The 27,585-nt window shown below is 41.6% G+C and overlaps 2 protein-coding genes across 3 annotated transcripts in view; both read right to left on the bottom strand.

The window, feature by feature from the left end:
- Nucleotides 1-3,148, bottom strand: part of LOC106612492 (tetratricopeptide repeat protein 9B-like) — a 37,397-nt gene extending 34,249 nt beyond the window's left edge. The window contains exon 1 of the mRNA XM_014213678.2: nt 2,362-3,148. Coding sequence (XP_014069153.1) covers nt 2,362-2,737 — 376 coding nt within the window. The 5' untranslated portion in view covers nt 2,738-3,148. The remainder of the gene's footprint in view (nt 1-2,361) is intronic.
- Nucleotides 3,149-11,953: 8,805 nt separating this feature from the next.
- LOC106612491 (chromosome ssa09 C19orf47 homolog) lies at nt 11,954-21,595 on the bottom strand. 2 transcript variants are annotated; one of them, XM_014213676.2, is made up of 8 exons: nt 21,494-21,595; nt 20,222-20,309; nt 15,485-15,599; nt 15,132-15,213; nt 14,801-14,926; nt 14,486-14,632; nt 14,157-14,230; nt 11,954-14,054 (listed from the first exon to the last, which is right to left on the bottom strand). In XM_014213676.2, the coding sequence occupies exons 1-8, from the start codon at nt 21,570-21,572 to the stop codon at nt 13,527-13,529; spliced, it is 1,239 nt and encodes a 412-aa protein (XP_014069151.1). In that variant the 5' UTR covers nt 21,573-21,595; the 3' UTR covers nt 11,954-13,526. The 2 variants fall into 2 exon arrangements, with proteins under 2 accessions (XP_014069151.1, XP_014069152.1); XM_014213677.2 differs by having other exon boundaries at nt 14,561-14,632.
- Nucleotides 21,596-27,585: the final 5,990 nt, after the last annotated feature.

Below are 27,585 nucleotides of genomic sequence, written 5' to 3'. Positions count from 1 at the left end.
GAATGAGGTGATGGACACGAGAATAACAACAGGAAAGGGCCCAGTGTCTGCCTCGCTTTCCCTCTTCCTTTTCTCTTTCTTCCTCTCTTCTTCGCTCTTTTACTCCCCCTCTTTCTTTTAGCCTCTCTTTCCATCCCCCTACCTCCGTCTCCATTTCTCCTTCACGCCAGGGTATCTTCCCGACAGGACCCAGACAGAGGGCCATAAGACGGGGCAGAGAGAGTCGACCTTCAGCCTGTCACACCAGCTGAGCCAGGACCCAGCGGAGCCAGGACAGAGAGACACAGCCAGCACCACAGCAACCCAGCCTGCCTTTAACCATTCTATGTTTTCATGTTAACCGTTTGTTAGAATATCTTGTACTGAAAATGGCACCGCTGAATCAGAGATTCCTCTGAATAATAGGGGGGCTGAATCTTCATAGACATTGTCAACAAAATGAATAAGACAGGCACCATAAAATATATCATAGCATATCACTCACCAAATAGATTTCACAATGCATTACGTAACATCTTAGCCATACTCTCATGTAGACAGACTACTGTCACAGGTGGTAAACAATATTTCATACGGTCGTCATTAGACCAACAGACACATCTAATCCCCTATAGGCCAACTCACATCTGCCAGACAGACTACTGTATCTGTTAGAATCAAATCTCGTCTGTTTCATAGATTATCTGCCAGTAGACAATCTCTTACACTCACATCTGTTCAATAGATGATCCTATTTCTTACTCAAAGAATTACCAAAAACAAATACCTGTAAGCTCAGCTTTACTCAAATCTCCTTGTTAGAGATATTAAGTTAATCTTTTCTAATTACATTACACATACATAGCCTATTTAACTGACACTTGTGCTTGGTTTGATAGACAGATTAACCTTGATGACCAGACATGACGATGCTGACCAGAAAAGAGTCCTAATATTGTCAAGTATTCTAACTATAGAAATTGTTGTAGGTTGCAATTCATTGGCTGCGTTTACACAGGCAGCCCAATTCCGATATTTTTTCACTAATTGGTCTTTTGACGAATCAGATCAGGTCTTTTGTCAATAATTGGGTAAAATATCAGAATTGGGCTGCCTGTGTAAACGCAGCCATAGTGGCGTATTACTTGTATTTGTGCAGTCATTCAAGGATCCATGTAGACAGATTTCACCTGTAAACTGGGATTGTCCACACCATGTTTTTCCACCTCCGAGCATGTGAACTGTTTTTGTAACAACACAGCGGCACTGTGGGAGAGACATCATGTGTTGGATGATATGGCACCATATAACCCCAGGCTCCCACTGTGTGTATCTGTGTTCCTTTTCCACAGGATGTACACTCCTGCTAATATAGCCATTCCACTGACTACATTAACAGTTGATCAACATCAAATCGCTGGTTTCCCCCGTGGCTATCAAAGGAATTAACTGGGGGAGAAGGTTTTGAATCCAGAGAAGCAAAAATAAACTTTAATGGAGCACAACAAAGAGAGACAGACAGTGATACCAATCACAGGAGGAAGACATGGCTTGAGGCAAAAACGTGTCTAGCACACAAATGATAAGATATTATAATTAACCCCTGTGGCAGTTACTAATAAAGGAATCATTAAGGCCCAGTGCAGTAAAAAAATGTGATTTTCCTGTGTTTCATATACATATATTTCCACACTATGTTGGAATAATACGGTGAAATTGTGAAAATTAAAATGACCTTTTAGTATAAGAGCTGTTCGAAAAGACTGACTGAATTTTCAGCCTGTTTTGGTGGGATGGAGTTTTGACCTGCCTAGTGACATCACCAGGTGGTAAATGAGTTAATAGACCAATAAGAAAGATAATTCCAAACCTCTCTACCAATAACAGCTTAGTTTTCCGTTCTTTCAGCCCCACTCAGATCACTCCCAGACAGTCCTAGCAAAATTATAGCTTTAGAAATTGCTCTATGCTATGAAGCTGTTTTTGTTTCTTTTTGACAATTGTTATTGAAAACAATCAAGGTAAGGTACTTTATTATTTCCCAGAAATTATTTGATATTGAGATAAAAATGGCTGCATTGGACCTTTAATCGAGATTTGGCGCTGTCCATTGTGAAAAGCGCAAGCTATTAATGTATTATTAAGCCAAATCTTATTAATTTATGCCCATACAGGCCTCACAGCAGCGGAAATTATGCTTGACACTGGCTAATTGTCTAAACTCGTTCCTTTCTAACCCCGTGAACCGAAACGAACAATGGCAGCCGTGGTTCAATCTCAGAACATGAGCTTTCCAGGCTCAAGCCCCTCAAGAGCCGGGGTCTCCTCGGTTACGTGGCCGCGCGATGCCGAGCAAAAACACCGATTAGGCTAGCTACTCACCTGTCAGGCTGTCGTAGCACTCGATCTCCGTGATCTCCACAGTTCTCCGCTGCTCCTCCGTCAGTTTGACCGCGGCTTGGCTCAGGAGGTTGACCTCGGAGCCCGTGGTTCCATCCACTAAATGTACCCCTTTCAGCTGCAGCAGAGCCCGGTGGTACTTCCCTATCGCTTCCCGGAATTTCTTCTCCTTGTAGCAACGGTGGCCCTCCACCTTGAAGTCAATGGCTTTCTGTATGTTTGCCTCCATCTCCATCTGTGCCGAGCCGGCACGACACCCTCCTCCACCACCGACGTCTCCCGCGGCCGCCGCCAGGCTCCGGCCCCCCGCCTCTGGGTAGCTCTTCAGGCTCTTTATGGAGTGCTGCTTGGCTTCCATCTCTCTCAGTTGGTGCGACTGGACCGGGCCATGCTGTTCCGACGCGAAGGTCTATTTTCTCGGAGAGAACTGGATCAGTTTGCTGTGCATAAAGAATGCCCGAGACGGGCAGGCAACAACAATAAGGATGAGAGCGAAATAATTTAGAGAGAGGGCTGTGTAAAAACCTAACATGTACAGCGCAAATAGGCTATATGCTATCAAAACAGCTTACACAAATTCAGACTACTGTAAATTGTATTTTATATATTTTTTTAAATCACAAATAATTGGCCTGGATTCCTGAATTGCAAACACTCTTCTTCTATCTACTTCGTTGCTCCTCTGACCATCCCGCGAGAGGATGCCTCGATTGTGTGTTGGTGCTCCAGTCCCCAGCACGCGCCGCTTCAGCACCACAGACAGCAGGCTGGCGCGTGGTGAATTGTGGGAAAGAGAGGAGTCGTGCAGTTTTCCTGCACCACGAGCGCAGTTCAATCTGTAAGCAATCCTCGATCACTCAAGAGTCACGATATATTTGTGTAAAGAAACTGAAAATAAAACTGAAAATAAAAACGAAAAAAGCACACCAACATTTATAACCAGGAGTTGAAATGACTATGTATGAATATGTCACGGGTAGAGGCTAAATCTAATCTACATATCTATTGTTTTAAAACCTGTAATCAACAACATGATTGTAGTAGGCCTATGCCCTCTGGCTCTGATCCAAATGGCAAGATATGTCAATTGCGCAAATGAAATCAATGAAGACAAGACTATTCCATATACACTATACATACAAAAGTATGTGGACACCCCTTCAAATTAGTGGATTTGTCTATTTCGGCCACACCCCTTGCTGACAGGTGTATAAAATCTAGCACACAGCCATGCAATCTCCATGACAACATTGTCAGTAGAATGACCTTACTGAAGAGCTCAGGGACTTTCAATGGGGCACCGTCATAAGATGCCACCTTTCCAACAAGCTGCCCCGGTTAACTGTAAATGCTGTTATTTTGAAATGGAAACTTCTAGGAGCAACAACGGCTCAACTGCAAAGTGGTAGGCCACACAAGCTCATAGAACGGAACCGTTGAGTGCTGAAGCGTTTGGTGAGTAAAAATCGTCTGTTCTCGGTTGCAACACTCACTACCGAGTCCCAAACTGCCTCTGGAAGAAGCAATGTCAGCATGAGAACTGTTCATCGGGAGCTTCATGAATTGCTTTCCATGGCTGAGCAGCCGCAAACAAGTCTAAGATCAACATGCACAATGCCAAGCGTCGGCTGAAGTGCTGTAAAGCTCGCCGCCATTGGACTCTGGAGCAGCGAAAACATGTTCTCTGGAGTGATGAATCACGGGATCACCATCTGGCAGACCGAAAGACGAATCTATGTTTGGTGGATACCAGGAGAACGCTACCTGCCCGAATGCATAGAGGCAACTGTAAAGCTTGGTGGAGGAGGAATAATGGTCTGGGGCTGTTTTTTATGGTTCAGGCTAGACCCCTTAGTTCCAGGGAAGAAAAATCTTAACGCTACAGCATACAATGACATTCTATATGATTTGGTGCTTCCATCTTTGTGGCAACAGTTTGGGGAAGGCCCTTTCCTGTTTCAGCATGACAATGCCCCCATGCACAAAGCGAGGTTCATACAGAAAAGGTTTTGTTGAGATGGCTGTGGAAGAACTTGTCTGTTCTGCACAGAGCCCTAAACTCAACCCCATCGAACACCTTTGGGATGAATTGGAACGCCGATTAGCCAGGCCTAATCACTCAACATCAGTGCCCGACGTCACTAATGTTCTTGTGGCTGAATAGAAGCAAGTCCGCGCAGCAATGTTCCAACATCAAGTGGAAACCCTTCCCAGAAGAGTGGAGGCAGTTATAGCAGCAAAGGGGGGACCAACTCCATATTAATACCCATGATTTTGGAATGAGATGTTCGACGAGCAGGTGTCCACATACTTTTGGTCATGTAGTGTACCTACCTAGGCTAACTTAGTGGCACCATGCCACTCTTCTGTTATTTTTCTCCTGAAGAGTGTGATAGGTAGCAGGATGAGAGCGGCATCAAGGTGAAATTGAGTCAATGTCAATGATTTGTGACCCGATTCCATTGGAACCACAAAAATACCAGTGTTGTGCTCTTTTGTATAGCCTAGCCTACATTAATTCCACAGGAGACTATCTATCCTATACTGGTATAGAATCCATAGTTGTTGTTCGGCCACACTCATCTATTATGAATGTACTGTGCCCATGTTCACGTTAATGACCAGCATCACCTGCTGTGGGACTGTGCTGGTTACTAAGCAGCAGTGACCCAGAGGACTTCCCCTCTGGCAAAGCAGCTGTGTCCCCTATAGGCCCGGAAGATCACTGGCACGCAATTACAAACAATCACTTCTCCCTTCTCTACAGTGAGAGCTGATGAGTGGTGAGGACTCCGGAGCAAAAAGGTTTTTCGCTAGCCTGGGTACCAGTCAGTTTGAGTTATCGTTCCACTCCTTGTCATGCTAAATATGACATGGAGTACAAGGAGCGGAATGTTAGCAAAATAGGTTCTGTATTTCAGGCTAGGTGGGTGCTACAAATCAGAGGTGAAAGTAGTGACTTTTGTATTTATTATGGACCCCCATTAGCTCTTCCTGGGGTCCGGCAAAATTAAGGCAGCTATACAATTTTAAAAACATTACAATACATTCATTACAGAACTTACAACACACTAAGTGTGTACCCTCAGGCCAATACTCCACTACCACATTTCGACAACACAAAATCCATCTGTACGTGTGTGTATAGTGCGTGTTATCATGCGTTTGTATGCATGTGTCTGTGTTTGTGTTACTTCACAGTCCCCGCTGTTCCATAAGGTGTATTTTTACCTGCTTTTTAAATCTGATTCTACTGCTTGCATCAGTTACCTGATGTGGAATAGAGTTCCATGTAGTCATTGCTCTATGTAGTACTGTGTGCCTCCCATAGACTGTTCTGGACTTGGGGATTGTGAAGAGACCCCTGGTGGCATGTCTTGTTGAGTATGCATGGGTGTCTGAGCTGTGTGCTAGTATTTTAAAGCAGACAGCTCGGTCCCTTCAGCTTGTCAACACCTCTTACAAAAACAAGTAATAAGTCAATCTCTCTTCCAATTTTAGCCATGAGAGATTGACATGCATGTCATTAATGTTAGCTCTCCGTGTACCTTTAAGTGCCAGCCGTGCTGCCCTGTTCTGAGCCAACTGCAATTTTCCCAAGTCCCTCTTTGTGGCACCTGACCACACGACTGAACAGTGGACCAGGTGCGACAAAACCAGGGCCTGTAGGACCTGCCTTGTTGATAGTGTTGTTAAGGCAGCAAAGTAACACTTTATTATGGACAGACTTCTCCCCATCTTAGCTACTGTTGTATCAATATGTTTGACCATGACAGTTTACAATCCAGGGTTACTCCAAGCAGTTAGTCACCTCAACTTGCTCAATTTCCACATTATTCATTACGAGATGTAGTTGAGGTTAAGTGAATGATTTGTTCCAAATATAATGCTTTTAGTTTTGGAAATAACTTAACTTATTCCTTGCTACGCATTCCGAAACTAACTGCAGCTCTTTGTTCAGTGTTTCATTAATTTCAGTTACGTGTAGTGTTGAGTCATCCGCATACATGCTGTGCCTTGCAAAAGTATTCACCCCCTTGGCGTTTCTCCTATTTTTATTTTTAAAATTTTATTTTACCTTTATTTAACCAGGTAGGCAAGTTGAGAACAAGTTCTCATTTACAATTGCGACCTGGCCAAGATAAAGCAAAGCAGTTCGACACATACAACAACAGAGTTACACATGGAGTAAAACAAACATACAGTCAATAATACAGTAGAAAAATAAGTCTATATACAATGTGAGCAAATGAGGTGAGATAAAGGGAGGTAAAGGCAAAAAAGGCCATGGTGGCAAAGTAAATACAATATAGCAAGTAAAACACTGGAATGGTAGATTTGTAGTGGAAGAAAGTACAAAGTAGAAATAATGGGGTGCAAAGGAGCAAAAATAAATAAATAAATAAATACAGTAGGGGAAGAGGTAGTTGTTTGGGCTAAATTATAGATGGGCTATGTACAGGTGCAGTGATCTGTGAGCTGCTCTGACAGCTGGTGCTTAAAGCTAGTGAGGGAGATAAGTGTTTCCAGTTTCAGAGATTTTTGTAGTTCGTTCCAGTCATTGGCAGCAGAGAACTGGAAGGAGAGACGGCCAAAGGAGGAATTGGCTTTGGGGGTGACCAGAGAGCTATACCTGCTGGAGCGCGTGCTACAGGTGGGTGCTGCTATGGTGACCAGTGAGCTGAGATAAGGGGGGACTTTACCTAGTAGGGTCTTGTAGATGACCTGGAGCCAGTGGGTTTGGCGACGAGTATGAAGCGAGGGCCAGCCAACGAGAGCGTACAGGTCGCAGTGGTGGGTAGTATATGGGGCTTTGGTGACAAAACGGATTGCACTGTGATAGACTGCATCCAGTTTATTGTGTAGGGTATTGGAGGCTATTTTGTAAATGACATCGCCGAAGTCGAGGATCAGTAGGATGGTCAGTTTTACGAGGGTATGTTTGGCAGCATGAGTGAAGGATGCTTTGTTGCGAAATAGGAAGCCAATTCTAGATTAACTTTGGATTGGAGATGTTTAATGTGAGTCTGGAAGGAGAGCTTACAGTCTAACCAGACACCTAGGTATTTGTAGTTGTCCACATATTCTAAGTAAGAACCGTCCAGAGTAGTGATGCTGGACGGGCGGGCAGGTACGGGCAGCGATCGGTTGAAGAGCATGCATTTAGTTTTACTAGTATTTAAGAGCAGTTGGAGGCCACGGAAGGAGAGTTGTATGGCATTGAAGCTCGTCTGGAGGGTTGTTAACACAGTGTCCAAAGAAGGGCCAGAAGTATACAGAATGGTGTCGTCTGCGTAGAGGTGGATCAGAGACTCACCAGCAGCAAGAGCGACATCATTAATGTATACAGAGAAAAGAGTTGGCCCAAGAATTGAACCCTGTGGCACCCCCATAGAGACTACCAGAGGCCCGGACAACAGGCCATCCGATTTGACACATTGAACTCTATCAGAGAAGTAGTTGGTGAACCAGGCGAGGCAATCATTTGAGAAACCAAGGCTATTGAGTCTGCCAATGAGGATGTGGTGATTGACAGAGTCGAAAGCCTTGGCCAGGTCAATGAATACGGTAGCACAGTATTGTTTCTTATCAATGGCGGTTACGATATCGTTTAGGACCTTGAGCGTGCACCCATGACCAGCTCTGAAACCAGATTGCATAGCGGAGAAGGTGAAGAATTTTGATGCATTACAACCTGTAATTTCATTGGCTGTATTTGGATTTCATGTAATGGACATACACAAAAGTAAAAAATTGGTGAAGTGAAATGAAAAAAGAACTGGTGTGTGCATATGTATTCACCCCCTTTGCTATGAAGACCCTAGATAAGATCTGGTGCAAACAATTACCTTCAGAAGTCACATTATTAGTTAAAGTCCACCTGTGTGCAATCTAAGTGTCACATGATCTCGGCATACAGTGAGGGAAAAAAAGTATTTGATCCCCTGCTGATTTTGTACATTTGCCCACTGACAAAGAACTGATCAGTCTGGTTGGTTTATTTGAACAGTGAGAGGCAGAATAACAAGAAAAACGCATGTAAAAAATGTTATAAATTGATTTGCATTTTAATGATGGAAATAAGTATTTGACCTCTCAATCAGAAAGATTTCTGGCTCCCAGGTGTCTTTTATACAGGTAACAAACTGAGATTAGGAGCACACACTCTTAAAGGGAGTGCTCCTAATCTCAGTTTGTTACCTGTATAAAAGACACCTGTCCACAGAAGCAATCAATCAATCAGATTCCAAACTCTCCACCATGGCCAAGACCAAAGAGCTCTCCAAGGATGTCAGGGACAAGATTGTAGACCTACACAAGGCTGGAATGGGCTACAAGACCATCACCAAGCAGCTTGGTGAGAAGGTGACAACAGTTGGTGCGATTATTCGCAAATGGAAGAAACAGAAAAGAACTGTCAATCTCCCTCGGCCTGGGGCTCCATGCAAGATCTCACCTCGTGGAGTTGCAATGATCATGAGAATGGTGAGGAATCAGCCCAGAACTACACGGGAGGATCTTGTCAATTATCTCAAGGCAGCTGGGACCATAGTTACCAAGAAAACAATTGGTAACACACTACGCCGTGAAGGACTGAAGTCCTGCAGCGCCCGCAAGGTCCCCCTGCTCAAGAAAGCACATATACATGCCTGTCTGAAATTTGCCAATGAACATCTGAATGATTCAGAGGACAACTGGGTGAAAGTGTTGTGGTCAGATGAGACCAAAATGGAGCTCTTTGGCATCAACTCAACTCGCCGTGTTTGGAGGAGGAGGAATGCTGCCTATGACCGCAAGAGCACCATTCCCACCGTCAAACATGGAGGTGGAAACATGCTTTGGGGGTGTTTTTCTGCTAAGGGGACTGGACAACTTCACCGCATCAAAGGGACGATGGACGGGGCCATGTACTGTCAAATCTTGGGTGAGAACCTCGTTCCCTCAGCCAGGGCATTGAAAATGGGTCGTGGATGGGTATTCCAGCATGACAATGACCCAAAACACACGACCAAGGTAACAAAGGAGTGGCTCAAAAGAACCACATTAAGGTCCTGGAGTGGCCTAGCCAGTCTCCAGACCTTAATCCCATAGAAAATCTGTGGAGGGAGCTTAAGGTTCGAGTTGCCAAATGTCAGTCTCGAAACCTTAATGACTTGGAGAAGATCTGCAAAGAGGAGTGGGACAAAATCCCTCCTGAGATGTGTGCAAACCTGGTGGCCAACTACAAGAAACGTCTGACCTCTGTGATTGCCAACAAGGGTTTTGCCACCAAGTACTAAGTCATGTTTTGCAGAGGGGTCAAATACTTATTTCCCTCATTAAAATGCAAATCATTGTAACTTTTTTGACATGCTTTTTTCTGGATTTTTGTTGTTGTTATTCTGTCTCTCACTGTTCAAATAAACCTACCATTAAAATGATAGACTGATTATTTCTTTGTCAGTGGGCAAACGCACAAAATCAGCAGGGGATCAAATACTTTTCCCCCTCACTGTATATATACACCTGTTCTGAAAGGCCCCAGAGTCTGCAACACCACTAAGCAAGGGGCACCACCAAGCAAGGGGCACCACCAAGGAAGCAGTACTATGAAGACCAAGGAGCTCTCCAAACAGGTCAGGGTTGGGTTATAAAAAAAAATATCAGAAACTTTGCACATCCCACGGAGCACCATTAAATCCATTATTTAAAATGGAAAGAATATGGCACCACAACAAACCTGCCACGAGAGGGCCACCCACCAAAACTCACAGACCAGGCAAGGAGGGCATTCATCAAAGGCAACAAACAGACCAAAGATAACCCTGAAGGAGCTGCAAAGCTCCACAGCGGAGATTGGAGTATCTGTCCATAGGACCACTTTAAGCCGTACACGCCACAGAGCTGGGCTTTACGGAAGAGTGGCCCCCCAAAAAATATAAGCAAACATGTTTGGTGCTTGTCAAAAGACATGTGGGAGACTCCCCAAACATATGGAAGAAGGTACTCTGGTCAGATGAGACTAAAAATTGAGCTTTTGGCCATCAAGGAAAACACTATGTCTGGCGCAAACCCAACACCTCCCATCACCCCAAGAAAAACATCCCCACAGTGAAGCATGGTGGTGGCAGCATCATGCTGTGGTGATGTTTTTCCATCGGCAGGGACTGGGAACCTGGTCAGAACTGAAGGAATGTTGGATGGCGCTAAATACAGGGAAATTCTTGAGGGAAACCTGTTTCAGTCTTCCAGAGATTTGAGACTGGGATGGAGGTTCACCTTCCAGCAGGACAATGACCCTAAGCATACTGCTAAAGCAACACTTGAGTGGTTTAAGGGGAAACATTTAAATGTCTTGGAATGGCCTAGTCAAAGCCCAGACCTCCATCCAATTGAGAATCTGTGGTATGACTTAAATATTTCTGTACACCAGCAGAACCCATCCAACTTGAAGGAGCTGGAGCAGATTTGCCTTGAATGGGCAAAATTCTCAGTGGCTAGATGTGCCAAGCTTATAGAGACATACCCCAAGACACTTGCAGCTGTAATTGCTGCAAAAGGTGGTTCTACAAAGTATTGACTTTTGGGGGGTGAATAGTTACGCACACTGAAGTTTTATTATTCTTGTTTCACAAGAAAAAATATTTTGCATCTTCAAAGTTGTAGGCATGTTGTGTAAATCAAATGATCCCCCCCCACAAAAAAAACAACATATTTTATTTCCAGGTTGTAAGGCAACAAAATAGGAAAAATGTCAAGGGGGGGTGAATACTTTCGTAAGGCACTGTAGACACACTGGCCTTACTCAAAGCCAGTGGCATGTCGTTAGTAAAGATTGAAAAAAGAAAGGGGCCTAAACAACTACGCTGGGGAATTCCTGCTTCTACCTGGATTATGTTTGAAAGGCTTCCATTAAAGAACACCCTCTGTGTTCTGTTAGACAAGTAACTCTTCATCCACATTATAGCAGGGGGTGTAAAGCCATAACACATACGTATTCCCAGCAGCAGACTATGATCGATAATGTCAAAAGCTACACTGAAGCCTAACAAGACACCGCCACACGAAGTGAAGGTCTATGAGAATTCTCTCTCTTCCATGTATTGTCTGTCTGAAACAGTGAGTGGGAGAAGAGTGGACAGGCTGTCACACTCGCACCATCCCTCCTGTCTGTCCGTCACTATCAAAGCCTGGTTAGTGGTACCAGCTGTGCTCCTGCCTGATTTTGTCAATGCAGCTCGTTTCTGTGTGAGGAGGAGGTTGGGGGCTAAGACACCCATCCCCAGGGCAGTAATACTGACATGGAGAGCTCACTGACTCACCCCCCTAACACACACACACACACACACTCCCAGACAAACATACACCACTCCTTCAGGCAACATATTATTGAACTCATCAATAGATAAATGATCAGCTCAATGTCTATTCCCCCGAGAAGCCAAATATTGACTGTGGTTTCTCATTTGCAATTTCAATGACACGGTCTCTCATTAAAAGAGCATGGTCAAAGTACAAGAGCACACTGTAGGACTGGGGACAGCTGCTTGAAGTAGCTAGCTCAAAGAGGGAGGGAAAATAAATCAGGCAAGACTTTTTCCACCATTTTCTTGTTTATATTCAAGATCACTTTCTCAAGGCATGGTGCCTTGTTCCATTACATCTTAAAACCTTGGATGTTGTTGTTTTCTTGTCATGATTTTCTAAATCTATATACAGTGTAGCAAAGTTCTGGTGAAGTTCAATAATAAAAAAAAAAGATAGCAGGTGTTCACCCAAATTTCTAAGTATTGTATCAATATCAAGGGGACATTTACATATCAGTTCCTGTACCATGTGGAATAATGGCAAACCAGGGTGTTATTCAGGTCAGCACAACATTACACAACATTTATACTGAGCAAAAATATAAACACAACTTGTGTTGGTCCCATGTTTCAGAAATGTTCCATACTCACAAAAATATTATTTCTCTAAAATGTTGTGCACAAATTTGTTTACATCCCTGTTAGTGAGCATTTCTCCTTTGCAAAGATCATCCATCTCTGACAGGTGTGGCATATCAAAAAGCTGATTAAACAGCATGATCATTACACAGGTGTACCTTGTGCTGGGGACAATAAAAGGCCACTAAAATGTGCAGCTTGTCACACAACACAATGCCACAAATGTCTCAAGTTTTTAGAGAGCGTGCAATTGGCTATGCCTGGCAACCCAGTGGGTCAGCATATGCCCTCCCAGGCCCACCCATGGCTGCGCCCCTGCCCAGTCATGTGAAATCCATAGATTAGGGACTAATGAATTTATATAAATTGACTGATTTCCTTATATGAACTATAACTGAGTAAAATCACTGAAATTGTTGCATGTTGCGTATATATTTTTGTTCAGTATAGATAGAAATGTATGGTGCAGAACTTAACATGATTCTTTGTTATGTCAATAAAACCATCATGTCAGCTCTATACGGTACATTTCTATCTGCAATGTACTGAATAAGCCCTGGAAAAAAACTCACAATAACATCTACATACAGGTCAATCAATGGTGGGTAACTTCCTATTCTGTGAACAGACAACTCTGAATATCTTGGCTTTCAAGCAGATCGTGGTACACAACCAGAGGTTCAATGTGGTGGTGGAGCCTTCACAGCAATATGAGTCTACACTTTTCTACAAATACAGTTCATATAAAAATGAGGCCGATGAGATGCTCTTGCTTGTGGGTTGAGGTTGCTTTATGTGTTGTTTGCCTGTTGCTGTTGTCCATTCTAGGACTAGAGTTACAGCACGAACGTCTTAAGTGGACTGTACTTCTCTTGTACCCGGCAGTCACAGCCCGGTGGAGGTGAGCGCTGAGGTGATACGGTGAACATTACATCCTGCATTCCCACAATCCCTTTTTATCACTGAGCCAACTCCTCCTAGAAGCAGCTCTCCGTAAGCCTAAAATACAGACCTGTTTTGTGCTAACATTCCACCCTTGTACTCCGTATCATATAATAAACATACCATGACAGGGAGGGGAATGTTAGCACAAACAGACTGGTACCCAGGCTAGCTGTCTATGTGATGTTACCAACATGTCACAATAACTAGCCTTCCGGATGGATGCAAATAAAATCAAAATAATGAAAAGGTATTGTTCTAGACATGGCCTGATATGCGTTAGGTCCTCTTGCTGCCCAGTCTCTTAAAGACATTGACTGACCCTACGTCCATCTGAGCCCCAAAACTCTCCCCTCCTCCAGCCCTAGTGCTGCTGCTGACCTTAGGGCTGGCCAGGGCCAGGCCTGGCCTGGCCTTATTTCTGGTGCTGGTCACCCGGCTGTCCTGGGTGTCGGCGGGCGGTGGGGAGGCATTTGGTTTACCCAGTCTCTGAAGCACACTGAGCTTGGCAGGGGGGAGGCCATCGGGTGAGGAAGAGGAGGAGGGAGAGTCAGTAGGGGGGAGTTTGAACTTCACTCCTAGGCGGCGGAGGGTGGTGGGGGCCAGCTTGGGGGCCACAGGCTCTTTCTTCTGGGAGGGAGGGAGTCGCTTTAGGACGCCAGCGTACTGTAGGACCGAACCCTCTCCATCACTATCATCATCCTCCTCCTCCTCCTCCTCTGCTCCGTCTACATCAACCCTTCCTGCTGTTCCCTGCTCCTCCTCCGCGCCGTCTGCTCGGCCCAGTCGACTGAACACACCCGTGGCCTGGAGAGAGACGGGCCATGAGAGCAGAGAGGCCATGCCCTGACTAACACTCAATGTCACTCACATAGACACACATGTAGCGTGTCAAAAGAGAGGGCTCACCTTGCTGCTGCCCGTGGTGGTATCTGCCTTGGACTCGGCTCCCAGTCGCTCAAACACAGACATCCGCTTGTTCCCTTTTTATGGGTAAGAGAGAGTTAAAAAGAGAAATATACTGTCACACACAGACATTTTAAGAAACACACACAGAAAGAGTGGGATGGTGGGTTCTAGTTAGGGATAGGGGTCATCTTTATCATGGTAAGAGATAAAGACATTCCAAGACCAATTTCCTTTAGATGCGGCAGTCCATAATATTAGTGGGATGATAATTAAAGGAGGTTGAATGATTAGTATCCTTGGTTCACCCTGGCCAGTAGGTGAGGCCCTACCTTTCTTGGCCTGCTGGGCCAGGATTCGGGCGGTGCGTGCCGTGGTGCCTTTGGGCATGTTGATGATGTACTTGCCTTCCATCTCTGCAGTCACACGGCGACGCTTCGCCGGCAGACCGTTCCCCTCGTCAGCAGGCCGGCTCAGCACTGGGAAAAAGAGAGAAAGGATGGGGGGGTGAAATGAGGTAGAGAAGAAAAAGGGAGACGGAGAGAGTCAGTGTGACACATCTACGGTAGGGAGCTTTCGCCTCGTGATACAGCAGATGGAGAGAGAGAAGGCCAGTCCACACAGAGAGTGGAACAGGGGGTAGCTACCTGCTTTGCCACTCTTGGCCTGTTTGTTCGACACGGTCACAGAGATTGCCCGGTTGTCAGTGTGATGGGCTGGTGTGGTTGGCGGTGAGTCGTGGCTCAAGGCGTTGGCAATCATACGTGTGGCGGCTGCAGAGGATTATAAACATATGGTGAGAATTCTGGCACAGAATGACTCCCGCCATTACCCAAATGGGTGCTATTACTCATTGGTAGTGGAAGGGGTGACTTATCATTATACAGTGTTAAATCCTTTGAGAAAAGCTCTACATAAAAGGCAAATCACCGGTATGACATTCATAACGGTTCATTGATTTGAATTAAAAACACTCACGGGTGTGGGCAGTTCTTCTGAGTTCGGTCTGAACGCTGGACTGTCCTGAGGTTATGGCCTGTGTGGCCATTTTGCACATGTCCTGGAGAGGGGAAGAGGAGGTGGGAGAGAGGTAGCACTGGAGTAACTACTGTCAAAACTGCATTAAAAACAGCAAGTATTTTGGCAAAGCACCATCTCTGTCACATGAGCTGTAGTGCTGCATTGGAGGAAGTGCTCCCAGGATGTACCGAAAGCTCCTTAAAATGAATGATGCAACAGGAAGTGATTGTGTCTTTCAGCCCATCATTTCTCTTCAAGGCATTCCCAGTGGCTCTGAATAAGAGCATGCTTTACACAAGCCTTCTCCTTACCTGTCGGTAGACCTGTTTGGCGTGTTTGAGGATGGCAATAATGTCACCGATGACAGTGATGCCCAGGTCCATCATGATCTCCTTACTGAGGTCCATCAGCATGGTCTTCTGGATCCTGCAGAGAGAGAGCGAGAGGGGGGAAGAGTGAGATAAATATTTAAATCGTACTAATAAAAGAATGGATGAGATTTTCTTCTCTCGAAACGAATGGAAATTATTCATGACTGATTACCGAATTAATGACATTTTATTTTCGTGTCAAATTGCCAATTGCCAACCCATCCCTTATGTGATTGACACAAACAAACATTACAATAATTCACTATGGTAATTAAATGATCATTCTTCCGGTGTTCTCTGCATTGCGCATCGCATAAAGAGAAGAAACGGTACAAATCAATACATGATAGTAAATTACATCCCTAGAGCAGTAAAATATACATACATACATACATAACATATACAGATAAATAAACACAGAAAAAAGGGGGGAAAGAAACAGAAGTCACTTGAACCCCGTCTGGCACAATGAGAAGATTCATATGGAAGACATGCCTATACACAATCTATATACACACACCATTAACCACATAGAAGATTCATATGGAAGACATGCCTATACACAATCTATATACACACACCATTAACCACATAGAAGATTCATATGGAAGACATGCCTATACACAATCTATATACACACACCATTAACCACATAGAAGATTCATATGGAAGACATGCCTATACACAATCTATATACACACACCATTAACCACATAGAAGATTCATATGGAAGACATGCCTATACACAATCTATATACACACACACCATTAACCACATAGAAGATTCATATGGAAGACATGCCTATACACAATCTATATACACACACCATTAACCACATAGAAGATTCATATGGAAGACATGCCTATACACAATCTATATACACACACCATTAACCACATAGAAGATTCATATGGAAGACATGCCTATACACAATCTATATACACACACCATTAACCACATAGAAGATTCATATGGGAGACAAGCCTATACACAATCTATATACACACACCATTAACCACATAGAAGATTCATATGGAAGACATGCCTATACACAATCTATATACACACACCATTAACCACATAGAAGATTCATATGGAAGACATGCCTATACACAATCTATATACACACACACCATTAACCACATAGAAGATTCATATGGAAGACATGCCTATACACAATCTATATACACACACCATTAACCACATAGAAGATTCATATGGAAGACATGCCTATACACAATCTATATACACACACACCATTAACCACATAGAAGATTCATATGGAAGACATGCCTATACACAATCTATATACACACACACCATTAACCACATAGAAGATTCATATGGAAGACATGCCTATACACAATCTATATACACACACCATTAACCACATAGAAGATTCATATGGAAGACATGCCTATACACAATCTATATACACACACCATTAACCACATAGAAGATTCATATGGGAGACATGCCTATACACAATCTATATACACACACCATTAACCACATAGAAGATTCATATGGAAGACATGCCTATACACAATCTATATACACACACCATTAACCACATAGAAGATTCATATGGAAGACAAGCCTATACACAATCTATATACACACACCATTAACCACATAGAAGATTCATATGGAAGACATGCCTATACACAATCTATATACACACACCATTAACCACATAGAAGATTCATATGGAAGACATGCCTATACACAATCTATATACACACACCATTAACCACATAGAAGATTCATATGGAAGACATGCCTATACACAATCTATATACACACACCATTAACCACATAGAAGATTCATATGGAAGACATGCCTATACACAATCTATATACACACACCATTAACCACATAGAAGATTCATATGGGAGACATGCCTATACACAATCTATATACACACACCATTAACCACATAGAAGATTCATATGGAAGACATGCCTATACACAATCTATATACACACACCATTAACCACATAGAAGATTCATATGGAAGACATGCCTATACACAATCTATATACACACACCATTAACCACATAGAAGATTCATATGGAAGACATGCCTATACACAATCTATATACACACACCATTAACCACATAGAAGATTCATATGGAAGACATGCCTATACACAATCTATATACACACACACCATTAACCACATAGAAGATTCATATGGAAGACATGCCTATACACAATCTATATACACACACACCATTAACCACATAGAAGATTCATATGGAAGACATGCCTATACACAATCTATATACACACACACCATTAACCACATAGAAGATTCATATGGAAGACATGCCTATACACAATCTATATACACACACCATTAACCACATAGAAGATTCATATGGGAGACAAGCCTATACACAATCTATATACACACACCATTAACCACATAGAAGATTCATATGGAAGACATGCCTATACACAATCTATATACACACACCATTAACCACATAGAAGATTCATATGGAAGACATGCCTATACACAATCTATATACACACACCATTAACCACATAGAAGATTCATATGGAAGACATGCCTATACACAATCTATATACACACACCATTAACCACATAGAAGATTCATATGGAAGACATGCCTATACACAATCTATATACACACACACCATTAACCACATAGAAGATTCATATGGAAGACATGCCTATACACAATCTATATACACACACACCATTAACCACATAGAAGATTCATATGGAAGACATGCCTATACACAATCTATATACACACACACCATTAACCACATAGAAGATTCATATGGAAGACATGCCTATACACAATCTATATACACACACACCATTAACCACATAGAAGATTCATATGGAAGACATGCCTATACACAATCTATATACACACACACCATTAACCACATAGAAGATTCATATGGAAGACATGCCTATACACAATCTATATACACACACCATTAACCACATAGAAGATTCATATGGAAGACATGCCTATACACAATCTATATACACACACCATTAACCACATAGAAGATTCATATGGAAGACATGCCTATACACAATCTATATACACACACCATTAACCACATAGAAGATTCATATGGAAGACAAGCCTATACACAATCTATATACACACACCATTAACCACATAGAAGATTCATATGGAAGACATGCCTATACACAATCTATATACACACACCATTAACCACATAGAAGATTCATATGGAAGACATGCCTATACACAATCTATATACACACACCATTAACCACATAGAAGATTCATATGGAAGACATGCCTATACACAATCTATATACACACACCATTAACCACATAGAAGATTCATATGGAAGACATGCCTATACACAATCTATATACACACACCATTAACCACATAGAAGATTCATATGGAAGACATGCCTATACACAATCTATATACACACACCATTAACCACATAGAAGATTCATATGGAAGACATGCCTATACACAATCTATATACACACACCATTAACCACATAGAAGATTCATATGGAAGACATGCCTATACACAATCTATATACACACACCATTAACCACATAGAAGCTAAATATTTTTTTTTACAATTTAATTATAGGTAGCCCTTTTTCTTTTATTCCAAACTTTATTTAAATATTCCGCAAAAGGAAATACACAATGGACAAAAAACAATTTCAATTTCCCCTCATCACTCAGCCACATAATTCCTTGGTATATCTGGTGGGCTTTCTGGAATAAGAGCGAGCGTATATCGTGGTAGAAAGGGCAATAGAGGATAAAATGAGTTTCATTCTCTATTTCTTCGAGGTCACAATAGTTACATAGTCTCTCTTCTTCCATTTCACCACAAAACCGACCTGTTTCAATACGCAGGGGCAATATCCCTGATCTTACCTGTGCACATAGCGATCTTGCTTTTAGGTAGGCTATACATAATATATCTCACACACAAATTCACCCTTATAAAAACAAAAGGTTCTCAATTTGGGTTTATGATTCATCTCCTCCAGCCATTTGTTTTTCATATTGCATCAAGTTTTTTAAAAATCATATCTATGTCTGCCTTCATTTGGTTTTCGTGCAGACGTTCACAGTCAGACTCTTGAAAAAAAGTTGGACATTTCAGTTGCCCAGGCTCCCCCTATGGATAGATCCCATGGAACGACTTTACTAGCTATTCTGGCAGTTGTCATTTCCAACAGTCTATTCCAAAGTGTCACCATACACGCCTTCCATCTCACCTCACAGGGTTCCCAGCCCATATCCCCAGTTATTGCAAGTATAGGTGCAAACTCCGGCTGAATAGTCCAGAACAGGACAAACGCATGTCTGATACAGTTTGGAATATGTAGCAAAACCAATATCTTTGAGTGTTATTGTTTTCCCTATAACTCCTCCAAGACCTCTACTTGCTGAGTTGGCCAGGGCAGATGTTCCCGAATAGAACAGTAATATGTTCATCAAGAAAAATACCCAAATATTTATAATTGCTAGTAAACTCATGAATGTCTTCACCAAAAACAAAACTGAAAAACACTTCTCTTAGATACCAATAATCAAATGAAAAGGTCAGACAATCATTCATTTTGCGGTGAACTGTTCCAGGCCAAGGAGTTAAGATGGCCTTTATTACCTGTTGTCCACAAAAGACACAGCATAGTTGACAGCCAGACCAGCAGGGATCCCAGCATCCTTGAAGAACTGGATCCACTCCGAGGTGGCTGAAAAGACAAGAGAGAGGGGTGTCCAAAAACAGTTCAAGTAGCTGATGAAAACAAACACGTGTTTACATGTACTATGTCTTAAATTTTAAGAGCTATATTACAAAAATGATTATCTTAAAACGTAGTTTTCAATGGCAATACTAAAAGCCATCAAATTTATTGACCTTCAAAGTTAAAACTCAAAGTGAGATCCAATGGAAAATACCAAATGGAAACCCTGGACAGGCTTGCTGACTGGACAGGCTTGCTGACTGCCCAGCTGGGTGTTATTTATAAAACCATGGTGGAGATTCTTGTGGTGAGCGAAATTCCACTGGGGTTCATAGACACATTTGATATTGCCAGTGTTTCCCCCAGAACAATACTTTTGCCGTCAAAAGCAAGTCAGTGAGGTGTAAAGGACTTCATTTTACAGTATCAGGCACAATAAAATGTTTTTTTTTTAATTAAACTGAGGGTCTCTGTTTAGCTAAATAGAGGGAGACAACAGGCAGCTAAAGTCAGTCCCAACATTAGCTAAAGGGCCCTGGTTGCAGTGTGTGGGCCACTTGTCTCGAACACATACAATAACTTGCTAACTAAACTAGTTAACCAACCGTTCTCAGTCTAGGTTTAATGTCACGATGGCCTCTACGAAACGTATGACAATTTTCACAAGGCGAACTTTCGGTAGTTGTACTAGCGACCTACCCTCCCCTGCAGCACGCTAACGTTAGCAAGCTAACGTTAAATGTTTAGTGTGTGGCTGTGGGCTAGCAAACTAGCTACTAGTTGACTTGCTAGCCAATTTAGCTAGTTAATGTGAATGAAAATGTTGGTTCACGTTAAGATTAGCTACAACTTCGTACCTATCAGTCAACACGGTGGCGCCAATGATAAGCTAGTAACCAATCCCACGTATGTTCGTGGTAAAAAATGTAACTACAAACAATAATGATGCACGAGCAATTTTGAATAGCTAACCGGCTAACGTTAGCTACATTCTAGTCTGCAATTGACTTGTATCCGTACACACCATGTCAGCTAGGTAGACATACAGAAAACGGTATCCCTACATTCCAAACAAAATAAAATTGACATCTTTACTCAGTATCCTAATAATAATTGGGGGGAGGGGGAATATGTTTTTGAGTCTTTTTAAGCGATCTTCCACGTCATCTGGGCCCTTTTATGTCACTCACCTGTGGTTACGGACGCCATGTTTACAGGAGACGGCTCCGTTCGTGACGTAAATTCCGTTGCATTTTTTTGAAGTAACATATTTTCACCACATGAGTGCAGTGTAACCCTTCAGTCTACTGCCATAAATTGTTCTTTTTTGGAGACATTTCTTTTTTTCTTTTTTCTTTTTTTATTAACAGTAACATGCAAAACATAAACATAACAGCCAGAGGGATTCCACAAAGAAATTAGATATATATTTTTTAATACAACTAATCCACATTATATCAATTCAAATACAGACATACAGCTTATACCTTTTTTTTACATTTTGTTTTGTATATGTTTTAAAGACTAAATAGTTTTCCAAATCAGATTTAAAAAATTAAGAAAAGGGGCTTTTTCTTCATCAATTTTGATTTGTGTATGAAACATTTTCCTAATAAAATAAAGAGATTTATGACATACATTCAATTGAGGAATCAGTGTAGTAAAACAATATGTCAAACGTAGAAATGTCAATGGTTGTATGCAATTTGAGACCAAGATCTAGTTTTACATCAGCCCAGAACACTTCACTATATAAACAATGACAGAATAAGTGTTCAGTAGATTCAGTTTCTAGATCACAAAAACTGCATTCACTGGTAACATCAGGTTTATATTTAGAAATCAATCTATTACACAGATAGAATCTATGGATAATCTTAAAGGAGATCTCTTTTACTTTATTGGTCACCATAAATTTGTGTGGAGTGAGCCAAGCACGGCGCCAGTTTACATCAAACGATGAATCCCAACAAAATATCGCAGAGGGAATAGACTTCCTGTAGAAAATTTCCCTTAATAAACGATTGTTGAATTTCTTATCTAGTAGACCAATGCCATTCACCTGGATATCGCTTACAATCAGAGATATTCCAAAATATGCATTATTCTGAAGTAAAGTTTTTATCCCACTAGGTATAGCTTTAATAACAGTGTCATATTCCTTGCATGAAACCTCAAAGTTGTATCTTTCCATAAATTCTCTCCGTGTAAATAGATTCCCATTAATATGAACTAATTGGCTGACAAGGACAAGGTTTTTCGAGAACCATTTATGGTTAAATAATATCTTGTTTCTATGTAATATCGACCCATTGTTACATATAAAACATTTATGAGGTGAAAAGTTGTGTTTATACTACAAAGCCCAGCACATTAAAGCCTGCTTGTGAAAAGACGCTAGTTTCACAGGAAGTTTACCCACAATATATGGACATTGTAGTAAAAAAATGAAGCCCTCCAAACTTCTGAAAAACAAAATGAGGTACAATATTCCAGAAACTATGAGGATTTTTTTATGTACCTTTTAATCCAGTTGACCTTTGATATCTGATTGAAGAGAGTGGAGTCTAAGACATTTAGACCGCCATCACAAACCCTGTTGGTGATAACATCTCTTTTTATCTTATGTGGCTTGTTTTTCCATATGAAGTTGTACAAAAGCCTATCTAAGGTACAGCAAGTGGATTTGGGAATGTCAATAGATGAAAAAATATAGAATGCACGAGATAGTCCCTCAGCTTCGGAAAAAAGCACCCTTCCTTGAAGACTTAAATCCCTACTTAACCATGAGGATAAAGTTACAGGGTTCAAATTAAGATCATTCACAGCCTTTCAGATTTTTGGTGATCTTTACACCGAGGTAGGTTACAGTATATTTTTCAGAGATGTTACAATCTGCCGGATTGACAGCTCCTTTCAAAACAAGCATCTCACATTTGGAAAGATTTAATGCCAAACCTGAGATTTTGGAGAACTGCTTCACGATATCCAATTCTAATCTAGCTTGTGACACATTTTTCAAAAAAAGTGAGGTGTCATCCGCCTGTTGGCATATCTTGATCTCTCTGGCCTGGAATGTAATGCCTTCAAATTTACTTTTGTGAACTAATGAGCATAAAATTTGAGATACTAACAAAAATAAAAAGGAGATATTGGACAACCTTGTCGTATTCCTTTGTAAATGTTAAACCTTGAGGATGTTCCATGACAAAGTTTGATACAGCTATTGCCACCATTATACAGAGTTTTAATAGCATCAACAAAAAAACGACCACATTTCAAATGCTTAAGACAATGAAAGATACAATTGTGACTTACTGTATCAAATGCTTTCTGAAAATCCAAAAATTGCATAACAGGGAAATCATCCAATAGATCACAATACTCAACCAAGTCTAACACCAGCCTCAGATTATTAGATATATGGCGCCCTTTCATAAACCCTGATTGACATTCAACAATCAGATCATTCAAGCAAGACTTTAACCTTTTTGCAAAGATTAATGCTATAATTTTGTAGTCGTTATTTAGGTGTGTGATTGGATGCAAATTATCAATATTTAAGAGATCCTTGTGTGGTTTAGATATAAGAGTAATAACCCCTTGCTTCAGAAAGGCAGGTAGTTCTCCCTTCTTTATAGCGTCCTTAAAGGTTTCAAGTAAAAATGGTGCTATTTCTTCAGAGAAGGTTTTGTAAAATTCAGAGGTTAATCCATCACAACCTGGAGATTTGTTATTTTTTAACTGAGCAACCCCGTACTGGATATTTATAATGGATAAATCTTGACAACAAGACCGATTGAATTTTTCACTAACCGTGTTAACATTCTCTATAGAATCAAGGAGATCCTTAGAGTCACTCAAATTGTTATCTAAGGAGTAAAGATGCTCATAAAACTTAGTGGTAAAGTCTGATAACAACTCTCTATCCTCAGTGGTAACCCCATTAATCTTAAATTTCCGAAGTGTGTTGAGTTCCCCTCTCCTCTTTTCCATATTAAAAAAGTATCTACTGTTCATTTCGCCTTTTTCAAGCCATTGTTTTCTGGATCTTATGAAAGCTACTCTAGCATTTTCCTCATACAATGTATCTAGTTGATTCTGTAAATCATTCAATTTGGCATTCTCATTAAGATCAAGATGCTCAATCTCTGTGATATCCACAATTGTCTTAGAGAGTTCAGCTACCTCACAGCTCCTTCTTAAAGCAAGTCGTTTTCCATAAGTAATACAGGCTGAGCGGATTTTAAATTTCAGCAGTTCCCAATATTTCCCATATTCTGCATTTCTTCTTCTTCTTCTTCTTCTTCTTCTTCTTCTTCTGTGAGGTTTAACGGTGGTTGGCTTCTAATTTGATGCATTACTGCCACCTACTAGACTGGAGTATAACTCCCATATACTTTGCTTGAAAAATAGAAATGTAATAAATAAATAAATACTCTACCATCTAACACTACACTCATTAATTTTAAAATTATATAAAATAAAATTAACACCACCCTACTCCACTAATTAAATGTATTTTTTCCTACCTCATGCCATCAAGGATGAGACATCACCACTTAACACACCCTGTAACTCCCTGTGACTTGATGTCAAGTCTCGCACACCCAAATACCTATCTGCATGTCACGACTTCTACCGAAGTTGATGCCTCTCCTTGTTCGGGTGGTGTTCGGCGATCGACGTCACCGGCCTTCTAGCCACCATTGATCCGATTTTCATTTTCCATTGGTTTTGTCTGGTCTCTTTACACACCTGTTTCATATCCCAGTAATTATATGTTGTGTATTTAACCCTCTGCTTCCCCTCATTTCTCTGTCGGTGATTGTTTGTTTGTTATGTACGTGTTGGTTCTGTATCGGTGTGCGACGGGTTATGGTTTTCCCCTAATTATTTTTCTACATTGGTTTTGGAAATAAATACTCAATGTTTAACCACTCTGTTTTCTCCTGCGCCTGACTTCCCTGCCACCTACATACACGGAATATGACACTGCAGCTGCCACCACCACCTCAATTTTCTGCGACTTCCGTTCCATCCCTGCAGTACAGTTGATAGCCATTGCTATAAATGCTAAAAATCCAATCTTACTGAAACTTATATCACTTTTTGGCCTATACCTCTGTACTGGTATGTCTCTACTACTCTCACCACTCCTCCCCCTTTAACCCATCTTCCTCTACTTTCTTCACTGCCTCAGCATATGACAACCTCTGCTCTACTCTAACCTTGGAAACCTCAACCTGCCTCTCTCGCACGGGATATTTCTGATCCCCAGCTTCATGTGCACCCCTACAATTAACACATTCCACTACTTTCCCCAATACTACACATTCCTTTATCTCATGCCCTTCTGCACACTTCTCAGATCGTGGACCCTCGCTCCTACACACTGCTGCCACATGCCCATAAGCTTGACACCTGTAACATCATAATGTATTCGGCACATACACTCGTACAGGATAACTTGTATATCCTAACTTCACTTTGTCCGGCAAAGACTCAACTTCAAAACTCAAAAGGACAGACAATGACTCTTCTGTTTCACCACTCTCGCCACCCTGTCTGCGTCGCATCAAACGACGAGCATCACAAACACCGGGAATCTTTCCCCTCAGCTGGTAAACATTTATATTCACTGCTACCCCAGTTATCACTCCTTTCATTGGTGCCCTTTTCTTGAGAGCAAAAAATTCACTTTTCTTGCCCCCATTTGTTTTACTCCGAGCGCCTTCTCCCTCTGACTAATGGAAACACAAACAATTATCACTAGACCACTTCTGGTTACCCTCACCGATTCCACATTTTCCAAGTCTTTTTCACCCACCGTGAAACCACAAATGGATAGGCCAAAAGGCAAAAGTCCACTTTTTCCATAAACTTCACTCGTACTGTCACAGACTCATCTTTTGCTGATCCTCGGTATATACCTCGGTCTCCGATAACTTCACCACACCTACCACCTCCTATACTTTACCCTCATTCACTTCCATTTCTCCTCCTGTCTTCAGCTCCCTCTGTTTACACTTTCTACCATTCTTCTTTAACAAACCATCTCCCTTTTTTTCACAATTTTTATCTGACTCAAGCTCACCGACTTCCTCCCTCTCTCTCTGAGACCTCCTCTGCCTCTCTTTTTCCCTCCATTCCTCCTCTGTTTTCCAAGTATACGTCTCCTTATGATAATACTGCACTACTCCTGACAGCCATCTTGTTCTTTCTTTCTCTAGGGACTCCATTTCCCGACCCTTTGGAGACATTTCAGTGACATGACATTTTATGATAGAGGTGAGGTATGGGGCCACAGCACACACACAACAAATCACCTTGATACTATGTTGCTGTTTATTGAATGCTATTTTCTCCAAAATAAAGATTTGGACGGTAATATAAACAGTTACGGAGGGGAAAGCTCACTCAGCTTTCACAGTCTATCAAGAACAACGATGAGTAAAGCTCCCCTCCGTCAAGTAGAGAGAGAGAGAGAGAGAGAGAGAGAGAGAGAGAGAGAGAGAGAGAGAGAGAGAGAGAGAGAGAGAGAGAGAGAGACAGAGTGAGAGAGACAGAGTGAGCGAGAGACAGAGTGAGAGAGAGAGAGAGAGACAGAGTGAGAGAGAGTGAGAGAGAGACAGAGTGAGAGAGAGAGAGACAGAGTGAGAGAGAGAGACAAAGTGAGTGAGAGAGAGAGAGAGAGACGGAGTGAGAGAGACAGAGTGAGAGAGACAGAGTGAGAGAGAGACAGAGTGAGAGTGAGAGAGAGAGAGAGAGAGAGAGAACAGGTGTACTGTCATAACATCTGGTCCATTTGAAAAAGATAGACAATACTATATAATATAATCAGAGGTTAAATTGATCCCCTCAGAAACAGATGCAAGAGAAGGTTATTGAGCATTACATTTCATCAATTATTATACTTATTTTATGCATTGAACAAGGACAAATGTGTAGTTATCAAAGCACCATCATTATATCTATCACTTGAGATGTTTTATTTATTTTACCTTTATCTAACCAGGTAGGCCTAAAACCTATTTAGTTTTGGGCCTCAGCTGTTACAAATAGTCTCAAAATGTCTTGAGTATAAATTCCCGTAAAATTTCTATGTCCATTTTCATTAGTCACTGCTGATCACAACAATGCAACCATTGCTTCACAGAAAAAGACAAACATCTTTTTATATATAAAGTCAGAAATAAACTTTCTAGAGAAGGCATTCGAGGAAAAGACAAAGGTTCTATTGAAGGAAATAACAAAAATATCAGTCACAAGGCATCAAAGG

This window comes from Salmo salar, chromosome ssa09 (genome assembly GCF_905237065.1).
Source record: "Salmo salar chromosome ssa09, Ssal_v3.1, whole genome shotgun sequence".
In the NCBI taxonomy this organism is placed as follows: Eukaryota; Metazoa; Chordata; class Actinopteri; order Salmoniformes; family Salmonidae; genus Salmo; species Salmo salar.
Note: the sequence above shows the minus strand (reverse complement) of the source record. Positions and strands in the feature narration are given on the sequence as shown.

What these genes read in the sequence shown, in the direction of transcription:
- LOC106612491 (XM_014213676.2), bottom strand. Translation starts at nt 21,572, where the DNA reads ATGTTACTTCAAAAAAATGCAACGGAATTTACGTCACGAACGGAGCCG. An exon ending in CCAAACAGGTCTACCGACAG is followed by an intron (nt 15,214 to 15,484) that starts GTAAGGAGAAGG and finishes TCCCCTCTCCAG; the next exon opens with GACATGTGCAAAATGGCCAC. An exon ending in CAGAAGAACTGCCCACACCC is followed by an intron (nt 14,927 to 15,131) that starts GTGAGTGTTTTT and finishes AATCCTCTGCAG; the next exon opens with CCGCCACACGTATGATTGCC.